At 45.8% G+C, this 18,748-nt stretch overlaps 2 protein-coding genes across 6 annotated transcripts in view; both read left to right on the top strand.

The window, feature by feature from the left end:
* Positions 1-10,540, top strand: part of TBC1D2B (TBC1 domain family member 2B) — a 28,018-nt gene extending 17,478 nt beyond the window's left edge. For 2 of the 3 annotated variants that reach the window (XM_050309460.1, XM_050309459.1), the window contains exons 7-13: positions 98-208; positions 1,106-1,299; positions 1,757-2,251; positions 3,283-3,400; positions 3,612-3,797; positions 4,347-4,468; positions 6,603-10,540. In XM_050309460.1, the coding sequence (XP_050165417.1) occupies positions 98-208; positions 1,106-1,299; positions 1,757-2,251; positions 3,283-3,400; positions 3,612-3,797; positions 4,347-4,468; positions 6,603-6,798 (1,422 nt within the window). In that variant the 3' untranslated portion in view covers positions 6,799-10,540. The remainder of the gene's footprint in view (positions 1-97; positions 209-1,105; positions 1,300-1,756; positions 2,252-3,282; positions 3,401-3,611; positions 3,798-4,346; positions 4,469-6,602) is intronic. The other variant, XR_007628132.1, reaches the window with a different exon arrangement.
* Positions 10,541-12,464: 1,924 nt separating this feature from the next.
* The window catches only part of DAPK2 (death associated protein kinase 2), a 38,285-nt gene continuing 32,001 nt past the window's right edge, over positions 12,465-18,748 (top strand). The window contains exon 1 of one of the 3 annotated variants that reach the window (XM_050309605.1): positions 12,465-12,543. In XM_050309605.1, the coding sequence (XP_050165562.1) occupies positions 12,516-12,543 (28 nt within the window). In that variant the 5' untranslated portion in view covers positions 12,465-12,515. Of the gene's footprint in view, positions 12,544-13,758; positions 13,834-18,748 lie in introns of those variants that run through there. The other 2 variants (XM_050309607.1, XM_050309606.1) reach the window with 2 other exon arrangements.

The following is an 18,748-nucleotide window of genomic DNA, read 5'->3' as shown; positions in this document are numbered from 1 at the left end:
GTGTGCTTTCTCTGGCAGGCATTTGTAAAATATTTGTATTAAAAATCCAGTTTGCTGCTTTTTTTTTTTTTTTTTAAATTATTTTTTTAATCAACAGGACAATCTTCAGGGTTATAAGACCCAGAATAAATTCTTAAATAAGGAGATTTTGGAACTTTCTGCTCTACGAAGAAACGCAGAAGCGAGAGAGAGAGAATGGCAGGCAAAGGTCAGACTAACACAGCACGTTCTCACTTTGGAAAGGTCTCAGATGTTTCCAAAATTTTAGCTGTAAATCTACCCAGGAAATGGAACAAGTTAAAAATCCCCCTTAACTCGGTCCTCACAGACCAATCTTCCTGAATGGATTCTGGAAAGAAGTAATTTGCTTTAAAATGGTGTGCAAGTTTCTTGTGACTTAGGAACACAGGTGTGTGGATTTCTCTGAAAACATTTCCTCAGAATTCAGGCTGGGATGATTTTTGGAACTTATGACAGGGTGTGCAGGGATTTGAGCAGAGCTCTCTCCTGAGCATGAAGGGTGACTGTGGGTATGGTGGATGTAACTTTGGGAGCGTGGATGAATATGAGTGTAGAGATATTGCAGGTAAATAATGAATATTTCCATTGCCTGGGGCTGGGACAATGCACACACCTGCAGTGATGGCTTGGGAGGCTTTGCCTCTGGTTTTTTGGAAGCCAAGCACACAGGGGCCAGGTTTAAATGCTGTATTTTTGGTGTGGAGCTGTGTGTTTACACCTCCTACGTGCTGTTGCCTAACTCGTGTCTTTAAAATGCCATTTGAGGGGTTCTTGTTCCAGCACGCACAGGCTGAAGCTGTTCTTTGAAAAGCACCAAATGCTTGAGTTGTATTTCGTGCAGGGTACTGATAATTAAAGCTGGCTCAGGTTTTCCACGTGCAAAAAAAAAGTACATCTGGTGGAAAACATCAGCTCTGCTTTGCTGCATTTGTGCCACACAAATGGGAAAGTCAGGCTGACTGTTCCTGACTTACAGGTTTGTGAGCAACATAAACCAATAGAATTAGCACTGAACCAGGTTTTAAAAGAAGTGTAGCACAAAGTAAAGTGTCTGAAGACTTATATAACACATTGTTTTCTGCAGTACACCAGCTTGGAAGCCAAACTCTGCCAGATTGAAAGCAAATACTTGATCTTGCTTCAAGAAATGAAAACTCCCGTGTGCTCTGAGGAGCAGAGTCCTGCTCGGGAGGTCATCACACAGCTACTGGAAGATGCCTTGAAGGCAGAAACCAGTGAACAGCCAGAGCAGGCCTTTTTCAAACCACACCTGGTCAGGTAACTGGTCCTGTTAAAGTAAATGTCTGTGTGCCTTGGTCAGTGAAGGGGCTTCGATCCCAGCAGTGAAAGTCGCTGGTGTTGGGAGTGGAACTGCCAGAGAGCCTCCTGAATGGTCAGACTGGCAAGTTCCCTCAACACATTTATGGGTTTATTGAGTTACAATATAAAAGTTTAGACTCAAATGTTGCCACAGAGCTGCTGAAGGTGAGTTACTGAAGAGTTGGGTTCGTTTGAACTTGACTCTGTTCTTAAATTGCTTAATTTCTGTGGTAATTATACTGGAATATGGGCACCGAGTCTCTGGGAGATGGAATTGTGGAAGTAACTGCTAAATAAAGGATATATTTCAGATAAATGTGTAATAATTGTTACAACTGGAGAACTACAGAGAGTGGCTTTGATGGGACCTGGGGAGTTTCAGGGCTGATGTAAACCCTCCTTTTTCCCCCTGCAGTGAATATGACATATATGGGTTTCAGACAGTCCCGGAGGACGATGAGGAGGAGAAACTCGTAGCGAAATCACGAGCTTTGGACCTGAGGTCGCTTTCCCTCAGTGAAAATCGTGAGATCTCAGCTGGAGTCAAGTGGGAGAACTACCTTGCCAGCACCATGAACAGGGAGATGATGCGCTGCGTGGAGCTGAAGAACCTCATCCGCTCGGGAATCCCGCACGAGCACCGCTCCAAGATATGGAAGTGGTGCGTCAACCTGCACGTCAAGAAGTTCAAGGACAGCACGGTGCCTGGCTACTTCCAAACCTTGCTCCAAAACGCTCTGGAGAAACAAAACCCCGCGTCCAAACAGATCGAGTTGGATCTCTTGAGGACTTTGCCCAACAACAAACATTATTCCTCCCCGACATCCGAAGGGATCCAGAAGCTGCGGAATGTGCTGCTGGCGTTTTCCTGGAGAAATCCTGACATAGGGTATTGCCAAGGGCTCAACAGGTGAGAGATTGCTGAGCTTGGATAATGAGCCTTTCACATCTCAAATGGAGGTTTGCCCTGTGGGCTGTCTGCTTGTCATTGACAGTGTTTTAATAAACAAATAATTAGCACATTTTTTAAAGCAAATCAAAAACCCAGCTGACCCGGATAGTGAATTTTGTAAAATCAACTTGGCAAAAAAGCTGGAAGTGGAATTAACTCCCATAAGAAATGGGCCACTCAGATGTAGTTTTACATCCACTCTGTGTCAGTTGTAGGGGATTGAGCTGCCCGTGGGTGCAAGAATTTGTTGTTTGTTTTTTTTCTTAAAACAAGCAGAAATAAATGCTTGAAAGCCTTTTTTTATAGTGTTAAGGCCACAAATTTCAGCGTTTCACTCTGAATGTCTTCCATCAGGATAGTTTGGGGAAACCTCCACCTTACACCCTGCCCAGAATAAACAATATCTCCTTTCTAAACTAGACTGTGTGTTCTGAGAGCTAAAATCAGCAGCACCAACACTGCAAGAAGTTCTTAGAACAAGGTCAGCCTTTAAAATACTTTAGGGCTTTTTATTTTTATTTAAAAGATGATGGTGTTATTTATGTTTATGGTAAGGGAGATAAAGCAATTGTGCTAGAAAGGATTTTTCTGATCTTAAAACAACTTTGTGTGTAATTCAAGAGCCATCTGTTCTTTCTTCTCCTCAATAAGAAAAGACAAAAGTCTGGGCATCAAGGATTATATTTAGGACTTGGAAGCTTCCCATTATTTTGTCTTAGTTCCTGGGAAAATGGCTTCTAGAAAATCACTTAGCTCTTCCCTTTATCTGATTTCTTATTTAGCTAAATAAAAACACTTGGTGTGGCTGAGAAGGTTCCATCTGAAACCTCAGTCACAGTTTTGCTGTTTAGTGCTCTCCTGTCAATACATTTATCTCTGCTTTAATTTTTTTTAAATAATTTTTTTATGAATTACTTTATTGTAATGGCTGTTAATATAGTTTGTGATGCTGTAACAACCTTTTTCTTCCATATTAACCCTGTTTTCAGGTTGGTAGCGATTGCACTTCTGTACTTGGAGCAGGAGGATGCTTTCTGGTGTCTGGTGACGATAGTGGAAGTTTTCATGCCTCGTGATTATTACACCAAGACCCTGCTGGGATCCCAGGTATGTGCTGTGCTCCTGGGAACTGCAGCCACACTAAAGCTTTTTTGGGGGTGTGGAGTTGACAGGGGTGGAGTCCAGGCACCAGGGGACCTTGTCTGGACAAGGATTGGCACTGAAATAACTGTTCAGTGACCTGCTCAGAGCTCCAGCCTTGGAATGATTGTTGGAAAATGAGGAGCAATAACAACCTAAACATTTGTCACCTGCTCAGGTTGATCAGAGGGTGTTCAAGGACCTGATGAGCGAGAAGCTCCCCCGGCTCCACGCTCACTTCGAGCAGTACAAAGTGGATTACACCCTCATCACCTTCAACTGGTTCCTGGTGGTGTTCGTGGACAGCGTGGTCAGCGACATCCTCTTCAAAATCTGGGACTCCTTCCTGTATGAGGGACCAAAGGTGAGCTGGGGTTGCTCAGTTGGTACCTGAGAAAAAACACTCTACTGTTACTGAGTGATTTCACAAGAATCCTGTTGCTTAAAATCACTGGTAGGGAGGAAAAAAAAAAACCAAAGGAGGAAATAAATGTGCAGAAATAACCAGTCAAAGCATTTCCCATTTTACCTGTGCTCTGCAAGTTAAGGGGTTGAGTTACATGGAAGAATTTTAAATGCAGGTGTTTTGCTTTTGCCACCACCTTTTTTTTTTCCCTTTGAAAAGTAGAAGTCCAGGCAGTGCTGCTTATTCCTGTGCAGCTGTCAGTCATTTCATGTCATTGTACTGAGATGAGAGCTACTCTTAGAAAGAGGAAGATGAGGTGATGGAGGCAGAATTTAGCTTTTGGAAGTGGGGGCTGGGCCAGGGAAGGGGGGGATAGAGGGAGGTGTGATTAGAGAGCTCACAGGCAGCCTCTGTGAGAGCAGCCCTTTTCCTTGGAGTTTATCCAGAGGATAATGAAAGCTGGTGCCTTCTGTACTTCCAGATCCCAAATACTGTGTGTTTTACCAGGTAATATTCCGATTTGCCCTGGCACTTTTTAAATACCAAGAGGAGGAGATCTTGAAGCTGCAGGATTCCATGTCCATCTTCAAGTACCTTCGCTACTTCACGCGCAACATCCTCGATGCCAGGTGGGGAACTCGCACTGGGGGGCACTGGAAGAGCTGTAATGGGGCGTGGGAGAAGTGAGGGGGCTTGGGTTGGTTTTGTCTAGATCCTAAATCAGCTGTAAAGCAGCGAGGGGTGCAGCTGACTGCCAGGGTTTGCCACGAGCACTCTGATCTGGCAGAAGGGGTGGGTGCTGAACCGGTGCTTGTGAGGTAGGAGAGGTTCCCTGGGCTGGCTGTAGTGGAAGCAACACGTGGAGAATTTGAGCCCAGGTGAAGCCTCCCCCTGCACTGCAGGTACAGCCTCAGTGAGCAGAATGGTTGCTGGTAAATAAAACCACATCCTGGCTCGGGTGTTAAAAATGTGAGCTGTGTCCTACAAGGCTCAGACCTCCTGGGCATCATTTCTGTACAGGCCACTGCCACTGGCTCAGCTGATTGTGAGGTACATTTGGAAGCAGAGGATAAACACAAGTTAGTCCTTGCACAGGACTTAGTTTGTAAATCAGGGTCTGCTGGTTTTAGGCTCCTTGTTTTCAAGACTGTAGAGCAGCAGATGAATCTTAAAAAGCCATATTGGGATTGGTTTAATGTCTCAAAATATTCAGCACATATATTGAAGCTCAGTGATTTTCAGCTTAGTGCACAATCACGTATTGAAATCTGAGGTGGTTTTTTTACTGTAATAAATTCCACATAAACTTAGGCTTATACTTTGAATCCTGCTGGAAGAGCTGTTTAATATTTTTACTTCCTGTGTTTGTTTTGACTGGGGAGAAGTTCAAACTCAATAATCTTACTCTGTGCTTGGAAAGGATTGCTGGGAGGAAAAAAAATGAAATCTTTTTGTTCAAATGAGGTAAAACCAAAATTCTGATGTTTAATCAGAGGTGAAGATTTTGTTTTCCATTCCTTTTCCGCTTCTGGAAATGGTGTCTTGGTTCTCCTGTCTCAACTCGCTGGTGCTGAAATAACCTATTTTAAAGGCTTCTCATATTGCTGAAGGACACCTCACTTTGCTGTTAACAAAATGAGCTGGGGGGTATCAGTGGCAGATGGGGAGGTCAAGCGAGGACAGCACTCAGTGCAGCAAAGATATTTACAATAAAATATGCTCTGTAAGCCTCTGCTTTCCTTAGGGCTTTGAAAGTGGGAGTTGCAAGCAGTGGTGCAGTGCCACCTAGGGAATAAAGATTTGCTAGGACTGACAGGACGTGATTCAAACTGCCTGCTTTCTTAATTTTTTTTTTTTTTTAATGTTTGTACAAGTTTTGCAGCATCAAAATTTGGACAGTACAGAAGCACGTAGGATGATGTCTTCATGGACCAGAAGTCACGTTGTAGAGGAAAAATTCAGAATTTTTTTTTTTAATAGAATTCATGGGTGTCCTGAGCGGGTTAAAAATTATTTTGGAGAGAGGTTTTAAGTTTAAAGTCTCTGTTAAAGTATCTACAAACATGTGCATGAGTGCACTCTGGGCTGTAGGGTGTCATGGGTGGGTTTCTCTACAGATCCAAGTTGTGTTCCATGGCATTTGTGCACAGGTAGAGAAGCTGTTGGAATGTGTTCTGTGTAGAAACAGCAGGAAATCATTCTTGTTCGCTCAGAAATACAAAACTGGCCTTAAATAAGCTGTCCAAATATTTGGGTTCATCTAATAATTCAAGCAGAATAAATTGAATACTCCAGTTCCCCCTTTTTCCATGGTAAACAGTGAGATATTTTTAGGTGTGGATGAGCAATAATAATGTATTTAACTCTGTCTTTGGGCTGCTTAGATGAGCTGCTGGGTGTGCTGTGACTGAAGGATGTGATGCAGCATCACTCTGGGAGGATGGACCGAGTGTTCAGTGGGTTCAGGGAAGCTCTGACTGTCCCAGCTCGTGTCTTTTGCTCGCTGCTGTCCGGGCTGGGATCTCTGTAGCATTACACAGAGTTTGCAGGTGGCTTGTGAATCCTGAGCACTTGGGAACACTTCATTGCTTGAAATAACCCTAAAACTGAGTGCTCTGTAGAAATCTCTGGCCACGCTGCTCACACTGTGTGAGAGACCAGAGACAGGATGTGCCATAAGAACTGATAGGGACGGAGTTCAAAGCTGCTTTTAAAAAGCCCCAAATGTGAATGATTGCCTTCTAACGGTGTGTAACCTTGCAGGAAGCTGACTGCCATCGCCTTTGGAGACCTGAATCCCTTCCCCTTACGGCAGATCAGGAACAGGAGGACCTACCACCTGGAGAAAGTGCGTCTGGAGCTCACGGAGCTCGAGGCCATCCGCGAGGATTTCCTGCGGGAGCGGGAGACGTGCGTGGAGAAAAGGGACCTCATCAGTGACGATGAGGAGGACAGCTGAGACTGCCAGCAGACACTGCCCCTTGGCAGCGAGACCAAAGGGAGTGAACCTCCAAAACACTTTATTTCCCCCTGCCAAACAGAATGTAAACGAGTTTGCTTTTGGAAATATGCAGGACAGATTTCCAAGCCCCAGCACTTTCAGCAGCAGCGCTTTGTGTGAGGCCAAACACTTCTGTTTACATGGATGTTCATGGAGTCCTTTGTAGAGCACTTAATACCTGTCTCAGTTCAGGCAATCAGCTGGACTGGCAGTCCTTTTCCCCCAGTGCACCCTCAATGTCTGGATGTGAAAGCAGAGTGAGAGAAGTCCCTGCTGTGTTCACTGCCCTCCTTGCCATTCTGTGTGGGTTTGGTGTGATCCTGGTTTTTGTGGTGCAGGTTGTCCCTGCTGTGTTCACTGCCCTCCTTGCCATTCTGTGGGGGTTTGGTGTGATCCTGTTTCTTGTAGTACAGGCTCAGTGTGAGAGGGCACCGCGTTTCTTGGTCTCAGGTTGGTTCAGTGTAGCTATTCCTGAGGTCCTTAACTAGAAAGGTATGGAGTGAAGCACAGGAAGAGCTTTTACATTGCTTTGTCTTTTCCTGAAGTGACCTGAAATGGATCTCCAAACAGAACACTTGAATATTTGTTCCCTGAAGTAAAGCTGAAACAAGTACCTGTTTGCCACTGAATGTTCAGCGTGTGCTGAAACACTGATATCAAACATCACTTATGCTTTTCAGGGCAGCTGTGTTGATAAAGAGTCTCATTAATGCCAAGAGGTCTACAGATCAAATTCTCTTTAGTGCATTTTCTGTCTATTCACTTTTTTGATTGCAGTGTTTCAAAAAAAGGTCACAACCAAACTTCAGGTATTGTGGAAGAATGGAGCTTGTCACAGGAGTACCCTGCTTTAGTAGGCAATTATTTGTGTATCTATTGAAGGTTCTTTGGTTATGGTTTGTTTTGACTTTTTTCTTTTAATACTTCTTCCTATTTAGGACTTAAGTCTTTCTCTCTAAGAAGACACGTGGTGTTCTTTTTGCAGGAATGCAGACCTGTTGTACAACAATAGCTGGGATCAATCAGTCAGAGGAGCCGAAAGGTCGTGAATTGAAGATCCTTTTCCCCCAGAGAAATGCAATATTCTCTGCTGTGCTCAGCTTTGCTGGGGGTGCTGGGTGCACATTCCAAGGCAGCTGGAAGGAGACACCTGGGGGTTGAGCTGGAGTGTCTCTGCTGGGACTGGAGGCTGCTCTTTCTCATTTCATGACTAGAAGTTCTGAGGATGAGGAGGGTTTCCTTCTTTGCTGGATACTCTCTGGACCTGGCAGTGTTTTTTCTTGAACTGTTGGATCTTCAGGCTGTTGGATTGACTTAAAAGTTGTCATGGTAAATCCAGGATTCAAGTACTAGGCAGCAAATCACTGAGCTCTGGGGAAAGTGCTCAATTGGCACAAAACCAAACCCAGGAATTGGGAAGAGTCAGGTGCATCCAGCTTTTATCTCTTGTGTTTTGTTTTTCTGAGATGTAGCTTGTGCTTTATTGGGTATAATCATGTAATCATTTATACACTTAGGTGTGTGCAGAGAGAAATCCTGCTTTTGTTTCACAGCACTTTTTTTAATTTTCTTTTATTTTAGAGGATTTAGTTGTAGCCTTCTCCAAGTAAGCATATTATAAGTTAGTTTATCTGGAAGGGAACTATTTAATCAGAGGTGAAGTTGTAACTTAGAGGACCACTTTTGATATAAAATATGCTTCCTATATGACACAGTTTTTACTTAGCCAGCAAATCGTTGCCAATGAGGGACCCATGGTGTGATCATCTTGATTTGTATGTTCTTTGTCTTCTAAACTGTCCCCTGCCTTGTCTATTGTAAGTAGTAGTTTTGGGGTTTTTTAAATTCCCTAGTTACTCTTGGTTGTGTACTGGTGTTTGTTAGGCAGGGCTTTGATATTATTGCATGTACTGTATTCTTTTTCTACTTACAATCAGTATTTGAATACAAAAACGGGACCAGGTTTTTTAATTTTCTAGTTATGCTGTCTTGGTTTTTGAAAGAGCTGGTCTCTCAATCCATCTGTCATGTTGGCTTTTTTCTTGTTTGTTTTGCTTTAATGTTCTCAAGTGTTTAAGTTGTAGGTTTGGTTTTTTTTCTAAGCTGAAGATCTTTCTTTCAGTGGCCACTATTGAGATACTGAGGTGAAGAACTCAAAGTATGCACCTACCCTATTCCTACAATCTGTTATTCCTTGGGTTTGAGTCTTCCCTGTGAACTAGGAGATGTTTCCAGGCTGATCCCATGGAAGCCTTTAGGTTGTGAAGGTAAAACTGGCCATGGGGCAACTGTTCAGGAAGTTCTCAGCTGAGAAAACAGGACCTGCAGCGTTACAGGACCACTTTTGTTCCAGGTGTGCTGGTGGTTAAACTGTGTGTGCCTGTGTCGTGTGGCTCATTGTACAGGTTGTTACCCCATTGTACAGTAAAAATAAGCAGCTCTGTTCCTTCTGCCAGGCTGTGACTCCAGTCCATGAATGTAGGAACCCTGTGCAAGTCACGTTTTCTCTGGGTGCTCTGTCAGCTTGCAAAGATTAAATGAGTTGACACCGTTGTGCTCAAGTTCCCAACAAGCTCTTGGCTTCATTTTACGCCTTGTTGCTGATTCAGTGATGAGTTAGAAGGTCAGAAAGTTGCAGAGGCATCTGAGCTCTGACCACCAGAAGTCCCCAGGGAGCAGAAATGAGATGCAGGTAGCAGGAAGCACCTCAGGGGCAGCTTGCCCTGCTTGCTGTTGCAGATGTGGTGGGGTGACCTGGTTTTCCAGTGGTGCCTGAGGTGGTAACTGGAGAGCAGCACCAAGGAGGCACTACCAAGCCAAAACACAGGGTGGCTCAGGGCCCTGCAGGAGCTGAACTGCAGAGATTCCCAGGGTGTATCAGTGGGAGCTTGGGAAGTGGTGCGTGAGGGTTGAACGCTCCTGCCAGCCAGCTGGGAGGAGACTGGGCTGTTAATGCAAATAAAGGCAGCCCAGATGACTTTTTAACTTCAGGGTGATGCACATAACGTGCCAAGAGTTCCTTGTGCATGGTTCCCACCATGTGTGATGTAAACCAAACCACTAAGTTGCATCTTGCAGGAAGGATGCTCTTCCATCTCCATCATGTGTGCACGGCTTCCCAGTGAACCTTTGGGTTTTACCTGTTTAAAATGTTGTATTTCCTTCTGGTAAACAGGCCAAAACTTGGGGCACTACACCTCTAGTTACTGGAACTGCACAGTATTTCAGCTCTACCTGCCCGTGTGTACAGGTGGGGTTATCATCCAGTGTTATCACATTGTTTGGTGGTGTTCTTTTTGCCAGCTGTGGAATCAATAAAAAGTATTTTTTTTTGTTGCCCTTTAGGTGTCTTCTGTGAGAGGTTCTCCCCTTCCCTGTAGTTTTTGTAGCCATGGTAAGATATTTCAGCAGAAAGGGAAAGATTTATTTTTTTCTGTTTCTGAAGACATCAGGAATGACTGAATGGCCTCAAATTTGCCAGAGTTGTGTGTTTAACTCATGTTTAACTGAGAAATGGAAAATGGATTAATTTAATGAAACTGTGTAGCAGTTTGTGACTGTTCCCTTAAGTGCCACGTCAGAAATCAGCAATATGCGGTACAAGACATGAATCACAAACCAGAAGTGATTTATCTTCATAAAGATCAATGTAAAGAAAAAAATAAAATTGTTTACTACTTTATAGCAAACCAGTAGCAGAGCTTGTATTTTTGTCTGATTCTGTGACTGGAGAGAATCCAGTTGTGCTTTGAAGTTGCAGATGTGACCTATAATAAACATGTTGCATGCAGGTGCTGCTGATGGGGTCAACTTGGGATTGGTGTCCTCAAGTTTGTTGGGAGAGGAGGGAAGGGAAGATGAAATAACCATGGGTGTTGACAGGGAACACACTTTCTAGGAAACATGGATTTGTGTGCTCTCTCTTGGAGGTTTGGTACTGATGTTCTGCTGAAGCCTTTGTAGTCAAATGCACAATTTCAGCTGCTTGGAAAATTTAACCAAGCACTGAATTAATTTGGAAATCCAGTCCCAATGTCTGTCTTTCAGGTATGACTGCTGCATTTTGGAGTTGCTTGATTCCTTCAAAGAGGCTGTCAGGTACCTCAGCTACTTCAGACAGAAAACATAACAGCTGAATGTTTGTGTGGGAGGGAAAAACAAGAGGTAGGAGTTGACTTTCCTTGCATGTCCAAGCAGATCTTTCCTGAGCAGAGGTGAATAGTGCACTCTGCTACAGAAGGACAGGCTGTTACAGCAGGAGATGTTGGCACAGCTGGAAATCTGTTCGGAGGGGTTGCAAAACAGGATAGAGATCAGCAGTTGAGGCAGAACGTGGCTGTGGCCTAAGGACCTCCTGTCCTGGGTACTGAAAACTGAGGTCAGAAATAACAAAATTCTGGGAAGAGTGCACAGAGCAATGTCCTCACTTGCACACTTGGCATATTTAGCATATTGAAGAGGTTGTGTTGCCCTTGCAGCTGCTGGGGCCTGCCCAGAACAGCTGAGACCCCCCCATTTGCTCCTTGGGGCTCAGCTTGAGACATCTGTTCTCAGTGGAACTGCAGTAAGGATGGCACTGGGGTTATAGGCTGGTTCCTAAGAAATGCATAACTTCGAGAGGACAAACACAGTTGGGCTGCTCTGAACTGAGCCCCAGTACCTGCAGAGCCTCTCTGAGCTCTGGGTGCCTCAGAGCACTCACTGAACCTGCTGGTGTTCCAGCACATCAGCTGTTCCTCCTGTGGCATTTTCAGGAGTGCTAAACAGAGCTCCCTTATCTGCAGCTCCTTGACCTCAGCTGGAAGCAGAAGCCACGCAGTGCTGAAGCTTTAGAATTCCCACACAAGCACATTCCCTCAGATCATGCAAAGGAAGGGCGTGCTCTGCCTTGGAAACTCCCTCCCTGCACAAGAAGGTAAAAGGTTGAGTGAGAAGGGAGTCAGAGTGGTGTTCTGTGCTGTGGGAGCCACACTTGTCTCCAGTTCAGGGATGCCCATCTGCAGTGCCAGCTTTTCAGAGGGTGAGAGTAGAAAGCAAAGCTCAGGACTGTAGACTGAATGTGATTTTTAAAAATCTAAGAGTTGTTTAATTAGAAAACTAAATATGCTCGACCCTAAATTAGTCTAGGGTGTTGTGACAAGAAGTGAAGTAATTAAAACTTTTGATACCAGAATATACCTGTTAAATGAAGATGACTTTGGCCTTAATTAAGATTCTCTTACCCTAGAGCACCTGCATCCTGCCTGGTCCCTCGAATGCAGTGGATCTCTGGTGTGTACAAACCAATCTCATTTTGGCAGTGAGCTGCCTCTGAGACTTCAGGTCTGTGCTGATGAACAGGCTCAGTGATGATAGTCTGAGTGAGTATTGTAACGGTGAACAACTGCAGAACGATGCAAGAGCTGCATCTTGCCCAGACAGAACCTGTGCTTGGGCTGGCAAACCCTATGGACGTGGCACCAGGGATGGGATTCCATCTACCCTTGCTCTTGGAAACCTTGCAGGGCTGGCCAGCAAATAGGAAATTCAGATTGGGGTTATTTGGGGTCTCGGCAGAGCTTGTCCCGATTTGAAAAGCAGTTGTGCTGTTTTGTTCCCTTCCTTGCAGCTGGAGCAAACAAAAGAGCAGCCTTCCTCTGGTGCCCTTTGCTCTGGGAATTCTGTAGGACTTCCACATGATGATATCACATTGTAGAGCTAAAGGTGAGGAATGCAGTGTCTTTATTTCCCTTTCAGAGAGTTCTCAGTACTTCCACTGCCCTTTGAAACCTTTACTGTTGCTTCCATTTCCTGTTTTCCACCCTGTGTAATATCAGCTGCAGCCACTTTGGGTTTGGAATTGGGAGATCTGGGTGGAACCCGGGGGCCCTGACCACTCCCCGGGGCAGGCGAGCAGGGGCACAGCTCAGTCCTCTTGACTTCAAACAAATCTGAACCCAAGTTTCTTTTCAACTGTGATAACAAAAAGCACTGTCTTCAGGCACGTGCCGAGAACAAAATGATTTTTTAATTCATCTATCTTTGCACCTTACTGCAAATGGAAACAGCCTGCCTGATTACGTGTGGTAAGTTAGCACAGCTTTGTGTTACCTTAACCACAGGGAGCATTGGGAGTGAAGGCAACCTGGCACTTGTATTCAATTTTGAAGGTGTGAATAATCCCACATCATTCCTCATTACCAAAGGATGGATGTTAACTTGCCCAGAGTAAATGTAAGGAGACCGAACATTATTTATTGCAATCACTGTCTGCCAAATAAAGAGGGAGAAAATCTAGTTTTACAGGTTTTGGGGATGTCTTTATGATAGGAGAGTGAGCCTGTGAAGGGTGTCACTGTTGGTAGCCAACACCTGGGGTGGGGCAGCTAGGATAGCAGAGGTTTGTTGGGGTTGTGTTAATGCAGCTTGAGGTGCACAGTGAGGACTGGGAACATGTCTTTATATCACATTTTTTATGTTGTTTTATATCACCATTCTTTATGTCAAGCACTTCTTGAACAAGCAGTGGGCAATCTCACTGGGTAAGGGTGACTTTCAGACCACACAACCACCAATCTAGGCTTGTATTAGAATAGAGAACAAGGCAACTTGCCTTGTTTTCTTGGTATTGTTTTCGTGTATTTACCAAAGCAAAGAAAGGTTCTACCTCCGCGCAGTTCCCCGATCGGTCTGGGCGGGCTGTGCTGCTCTGGAACGCTTCGGACCGGCCTCGTGTGGTCTGTGGGAATGCGGGGCTCTCCCATCCCCACAGCGCTGCTGCAGCCGCGCCAGGAGCCATAGAATGGGACACACGGAGTTCTCCTCCTGTGGATATCCCTGAGGATTCCCGGGCCCCACCGCCCCCGCGGGGCTGCCCTGGGCGGAGCGCGGGGCCGGGCCCTCCCTCAGCCCGCCCTCCTTCCCTCGCTCGGGCACGGCTCCCTCAGCCTCCCTCCTCCGGCACGGCCCCCTCAGGCTCCTGCCGGCCCCGACCCAGCGAGCCCGGCGGACGCGGTAAGTGGGCTCTGCCCCACTCAGCCCCCTCTCCGTGTTCTCTCCTTGCGCCGAGCCGCCCTCACGCCGCTCCCGCTCCTCCCAGCTGAGGGCTCTGTCCGGGCGGGCTCGGGGGGGAGCCCCGGTGGGTCCCTGCCCCAGGCCGGGCTGTCGGCGGTGCTGACCCTCGGCCCGCGCCCTGTCGGGCGATGTCCCCGCTCGCAGCACCCCCTCGGCGAGCAGCTGTCCTTCATCCCCGGGCAGCTCCCCCAGGGCTGGGCAATCCAGCCATTCCACAGGTACCCCGTTAACCTGTTACGCGGTGTTTGTGTCCCGAAGCCGTGGGGCACAGCTGGTCCGGGATTCACACCTCAGTTTGCTGGTACCGTTCAGCCGGTGCCGTGCACCTTCATCGTGTTTATCCCCGAGTTCCTTCCTGCCTTTCCCCTCGCACAGCAGCCCTGGGATTGCGCTAGGTTTCTGTACACCTGCTCCTCTGTGGGACTGCGTTGGCCTGGCCTGCATCCTTTTAGAGGACGGTCAAGAAGGAGGATGTGAACTGGAGGGTGGAAACGTGTGGCAATCGCTCCTGCTGTGGCTGCTCACCCATCGCCCGCTGCGGACCACGAGCGGAGCGCTGTCCTGCTTACCGTGTGGGGAAACAGCTCAGCCCTGCCCCTTTGTGCAGGTGCTTGCCCTGAAAACATCAGTAGCTTTCAGACTTTCCCGTGCCTTTTATTTATGTATTTATTGATGTGCGATGAATGTAGATGGCAGAGGCGACTTTGTGGCCGCGCTGTGCCCTATCAGCGGCGGTAATCCTCGCAGGCGCCTGGGGGCCGGGAGCGGGCTGTGCCCGGCGTGCCTGGCATTGCGGGCTCCCCCTGCTCCCGTGTCCCGGAGCTCGGCCCGGGATCATCGCTCGGCCACGCCGGGAGCTGAGAGCCCGAATTAGCTGCAGAGACAGCGCAGCCTCGGGTCATTCACCACACGTGTAATTACTGCGGGGTAAATTTGGGATCCCTGGAGAGTCGCCGGCGGGAGCTGCGGTTCTATAATGGGACTGAGCGCTCGGATGGGTGGGTGGGTGTGTTTGTGTCCTCTACGAACACATAGGCAGGAGTAACTGCCTCGGTTCTCTGGCAGAAATTTTACAGGCTGCTGTTGTTCTCCCCGGGAGGAAAATATCTCGGTGAAAGGAAGAGTTTTGATGGAATTAATGTCATTTTTGAACTGCGCTAGATTTATTTGAAAGCAAAGGGTAAAAACTACTTGGGTAGTTTGGGTTTGGGGTTTTTGCCCTGTTGGATAAAAGAAAAGAGAAGGAGATGTGAAAGAAGGAGTGAAAGTGAAAGAAGAAGAGTGGAAAACACTTTAATCCCTATAAAAATCTGTTTTGTTTTAGCCTAAGACAGCAAAACTAGAAGACAATATAACTTTCATTTGTTTGGTGGGTTTGATTTATTTTGATGATTTTTTTCCCCACCCAAATGATTAATTTCAAACAGTCCTGTTTTGATCCTAAATTGTTTGGGTAGTTTTTTCAGAATCATAAAAGAGTTCATAAGGGAAGTTGTTACTTTGGTCTGTTCTAGTGTGTTTTGGATTTTGCTGTAGCATCACTATTGTTTTGTCACATCAAAACACGCCACAGGGGATGGTTCTGACTTTGGCAAAGGGTTTAGTGATTCAGCTCCTGTCAGGTGTGCTTGAGAAAGTAAGATTAGTCAGCTGTTACCTCAGTCACTTGAAACTAGTTTCCTTAAAGTAGAAGACACCCTAAAGGAAAAAAAAATATCTACAGCTGCTGGCAAGGCAAATGGTCCAACAGTTTTGGTCTCACCTCTGTTTTCAGTATTGTGCTCTCATTCAGTGGTGGGAGGACACTTGTCATGGTTTGACATGCATAGACCAGTCACTGATTGTCAATAATTTGGTTGTGACCAGCTAATAACTTCCTTGTGAATGGAAACATTATTAAAGGAGAGAAATAGAACCTCCTTTCTTGGTGCTCCTCCTAAGGCAGATTCTGCCACCCTGTACAGAAGGGTGGCTTTCAGTACATTAACTGTCCTTACACACAGCACAAGCTGCACTCAAGAGGCACTTTCTGTGCTGGAAGAAGAATGTCTATACCCAGATACTGATAGAAAGTATTTGTTTAAATTTGAGCCTCAGGTCACAGTGGGAAACTGTGATTTCTTCGGGTGAAAAAGCTCCCATTTTTAGGGTACAGCAGAGTTTAGGAATGTGAGAAGATTAGGCAGGCCATGTTTCTAGTGCCTGAAACTGCCCTCTCAGTGGTCCTGTGTTCTATTCCTGGCTTTGCTAGAGCTTTGGTACATGTCAGGAGGAAAATCATTTGCCCAGGGTAAGCAATGCTTTGCTGCCTTGGGGTGTTTGGTCTGTGGAAAGGAGAATTAGATACAGCAGCAAAAGGTGAAGTATTTTATTCTTACACTAAACATTTACTATCTTATGGAGTATCATTATGGGAACACAGTAATGCAGATGCTGAGTAGAGGTTGGCCTTGGTATGGAAATGCTCAGGGAAAAAGAGGTTTGTTCTCTTTCCTGAACGTACAACTTTTTGGTGTGAGTGAGTCCAAGATGAATGACCATCTCTAATTCATTTCTGCTTTCACTGATCACCATAAAAAAAATCACCACCTGACTAGAGAGAGAGGAAAAAAAAAATAATGAAGGCTCTCATTCCTCCTTTGATGTTCTTGTGCTCTCTACTTGCAAATGGAGCCCAACAAAACCCTTGTAGTTTAAAAAACCTTTGGAATCACCTTAATTTCCCAAGTTCAGTGTATAGTATTTGGGGAGGGTTGTGTTCCTGCTGGTGACTGGCATTTCCATTTGGGGTGAATTTGAAGGGTGTGAAGGTTATCTGCTGTTGCCTTATCCCCCCTTTTGCTGTGAACTGGCTGGTGGCAATTGTTTTGGGTCACCAAGTGCGTGATCTATTTTGGGCATCTGCTAACTGTGACTGCTGGGTGGAAGCCAGGGAGAGATGGCAGGCTTGGATAACGTGGGAAACACCAGCACACCAGAGGTGCCCCTGGGGGGCTCTGAACATTTGGCAGCAGTTTTGTCTTCAGCCCTCACAAACAAAGCTCTGGGCTGCTGGAACGGCTCCTTGGAGCTCAGGTGACATTTACTGGCTCAACCTTTGCAGGAAAGGGTGCAAGTTCAACAGATCAGCAGGAGGGATGAGAATTGTTTGGTTCTCTTGGAGATAACCTTGCAGGAGTTCTGTGCACCTGCAGAATTATCTTTGCTCTTTGGAGGGTGCTGGGAGAGGAGTCTGATTTGTCAATCAAACACAAAGTGACTGCGTTCCCAGAGGCATTTTGGGTGGGTTCCCCACTCTCAAAGCAATGTTTTTAACTTGCCCTTCTGGATGGCAACGAACTCTCTCTGAAAACAATGATTTTTCAGGTGTGTTTGCATTAATGTGGTTTGTAACCCTGTACCTGGGATTCTGATGAGGGGAGTGGTCAGCTTGAGGGATTTACCATCTTTGGGCAAGTCTCAGCAGTGTCTCTTCATACCTGGGCATCTCTCCTGCACTTTTGCATGTGCTCAGAACTTAATTTTACAATTCAGGGGTGAGCAAAAGGTTTGGGGTTTCCAGCAAGGCTTGGCTTTGTCCTTTGTTTGATTTTTTTGAAGTCTGAGAGGACCGAACTGGTTTTTTCACCAACACCTCAGAAAATTCTGCTCTGAACAATTGCAAGCAACATCAGACAAAATAAGGAGCCAAGAGCTCAGAGGTGTTCTCATTCTTGTAAATGATGCTAAAACATTTACTGACTGTGGTTTCAAGCCCTCAGCAACGTTGGTCAGTGAGTTTACTGTGAAGTTATGGAAGGTTGCTGGATGAATACAGTAATTTGTTTACAAAGAGGGCAGTTTATTTTCATTGAGAAGAAAAACAGACCCTTTTGTCCCTGGCATGAATGACATTAATTTCCTTTGGGAAGGAAATTAATGAGCAGAGAAAGAGAGCAGCTCACCTGGCTTCACCTCGACAAACTGAAAACACAAAGGCAGAAAATGGCTGAGAAAGTGTTGGGATGGAAAGTGGAAGTGGAAAAAAAAAACAACCCCCACTGTAACACATCATTCTCACCAATGACAGGTGGTGGTTTCTGTGGAGTATTTTACTGGTGTGATGCTTATTCTGGGCTTCAATGTCAGAGCCAGGGTGGGTTTTCTCTGGTGGAAGCAGCTACCACTTCTCAGCCTGTGTTCTGTGCTCGCTGCCAAATAAGGGCACATCTGATTGTGTTGATACCCCTTTACTTCTTGCTACTGTTTTTTGGAAGACTGAAAGTGATTCCCAATGTGAGTATTGATGGAGTAGCCCTTCTGATTGATGTTAGCCCTTTTTGGTTGATGTTAGCAAAACCTAGGGGGAAAGGTTTTCAACCTTTCCCCCTAGGTTTTGCTAACATCAACCAAAAAGAAAATAGATGTAGAAGCACTAACAGACTCTTCCTGTTCCTTTGGAGCATATTTGGGAAGGAATTGAATTGACAACGTTCCACCCACGTGTTAGAAGCCAGTGGTTTATGAAAGAGGTGGGGGCACACAAAGCAGCCAGTCCTTTTGCTGAGCTGAGTGCATGGCAAAAGCTGGGTGCATTTTGGCAAGTTGTTGGATTTTTACGGTGTATTTGCTGCTTTTGTCAGGGAAAAAAAATCTTCAAATTACGTGCATTTCAAGCTGGCAGGAACACTGCAATTTCTCTCTGGTGCTTAGCCCTGTTCTGTAATAAGTTTGCTGATCTGTCAAAACAGCTGAGCATTGAGTTGAGCTGAGTTCTGAAGGATCAAAACAGAGCTTTATTTTGTAGTGAAATACACTTCACAGCGTGCCCCAACCACTGCCAGTTAAAACCACGCAGGAGCTGGGTACAAATAGA

This window comes from Myiozetetes cayanensis, unplaced genomic scaffold (assembly GCF_022539395.1).
Source record: "Myiozetetes cayanensis isolate MyiCay16 unplaced genomic scaffold, myiCay2020 scf14, whole genome shotgun sequence".
Classification (NCBI taxonomy): domain Eukaryota; kingdom Metazoa; phylum Chordata; class Aves; order Passeriformes; family Tyrannidae; genus Myiozetetes; species Myiozetetes cayanensis.
This window is presented reverse-complemented; position numbering and strand designations above follow the sequence as displayed.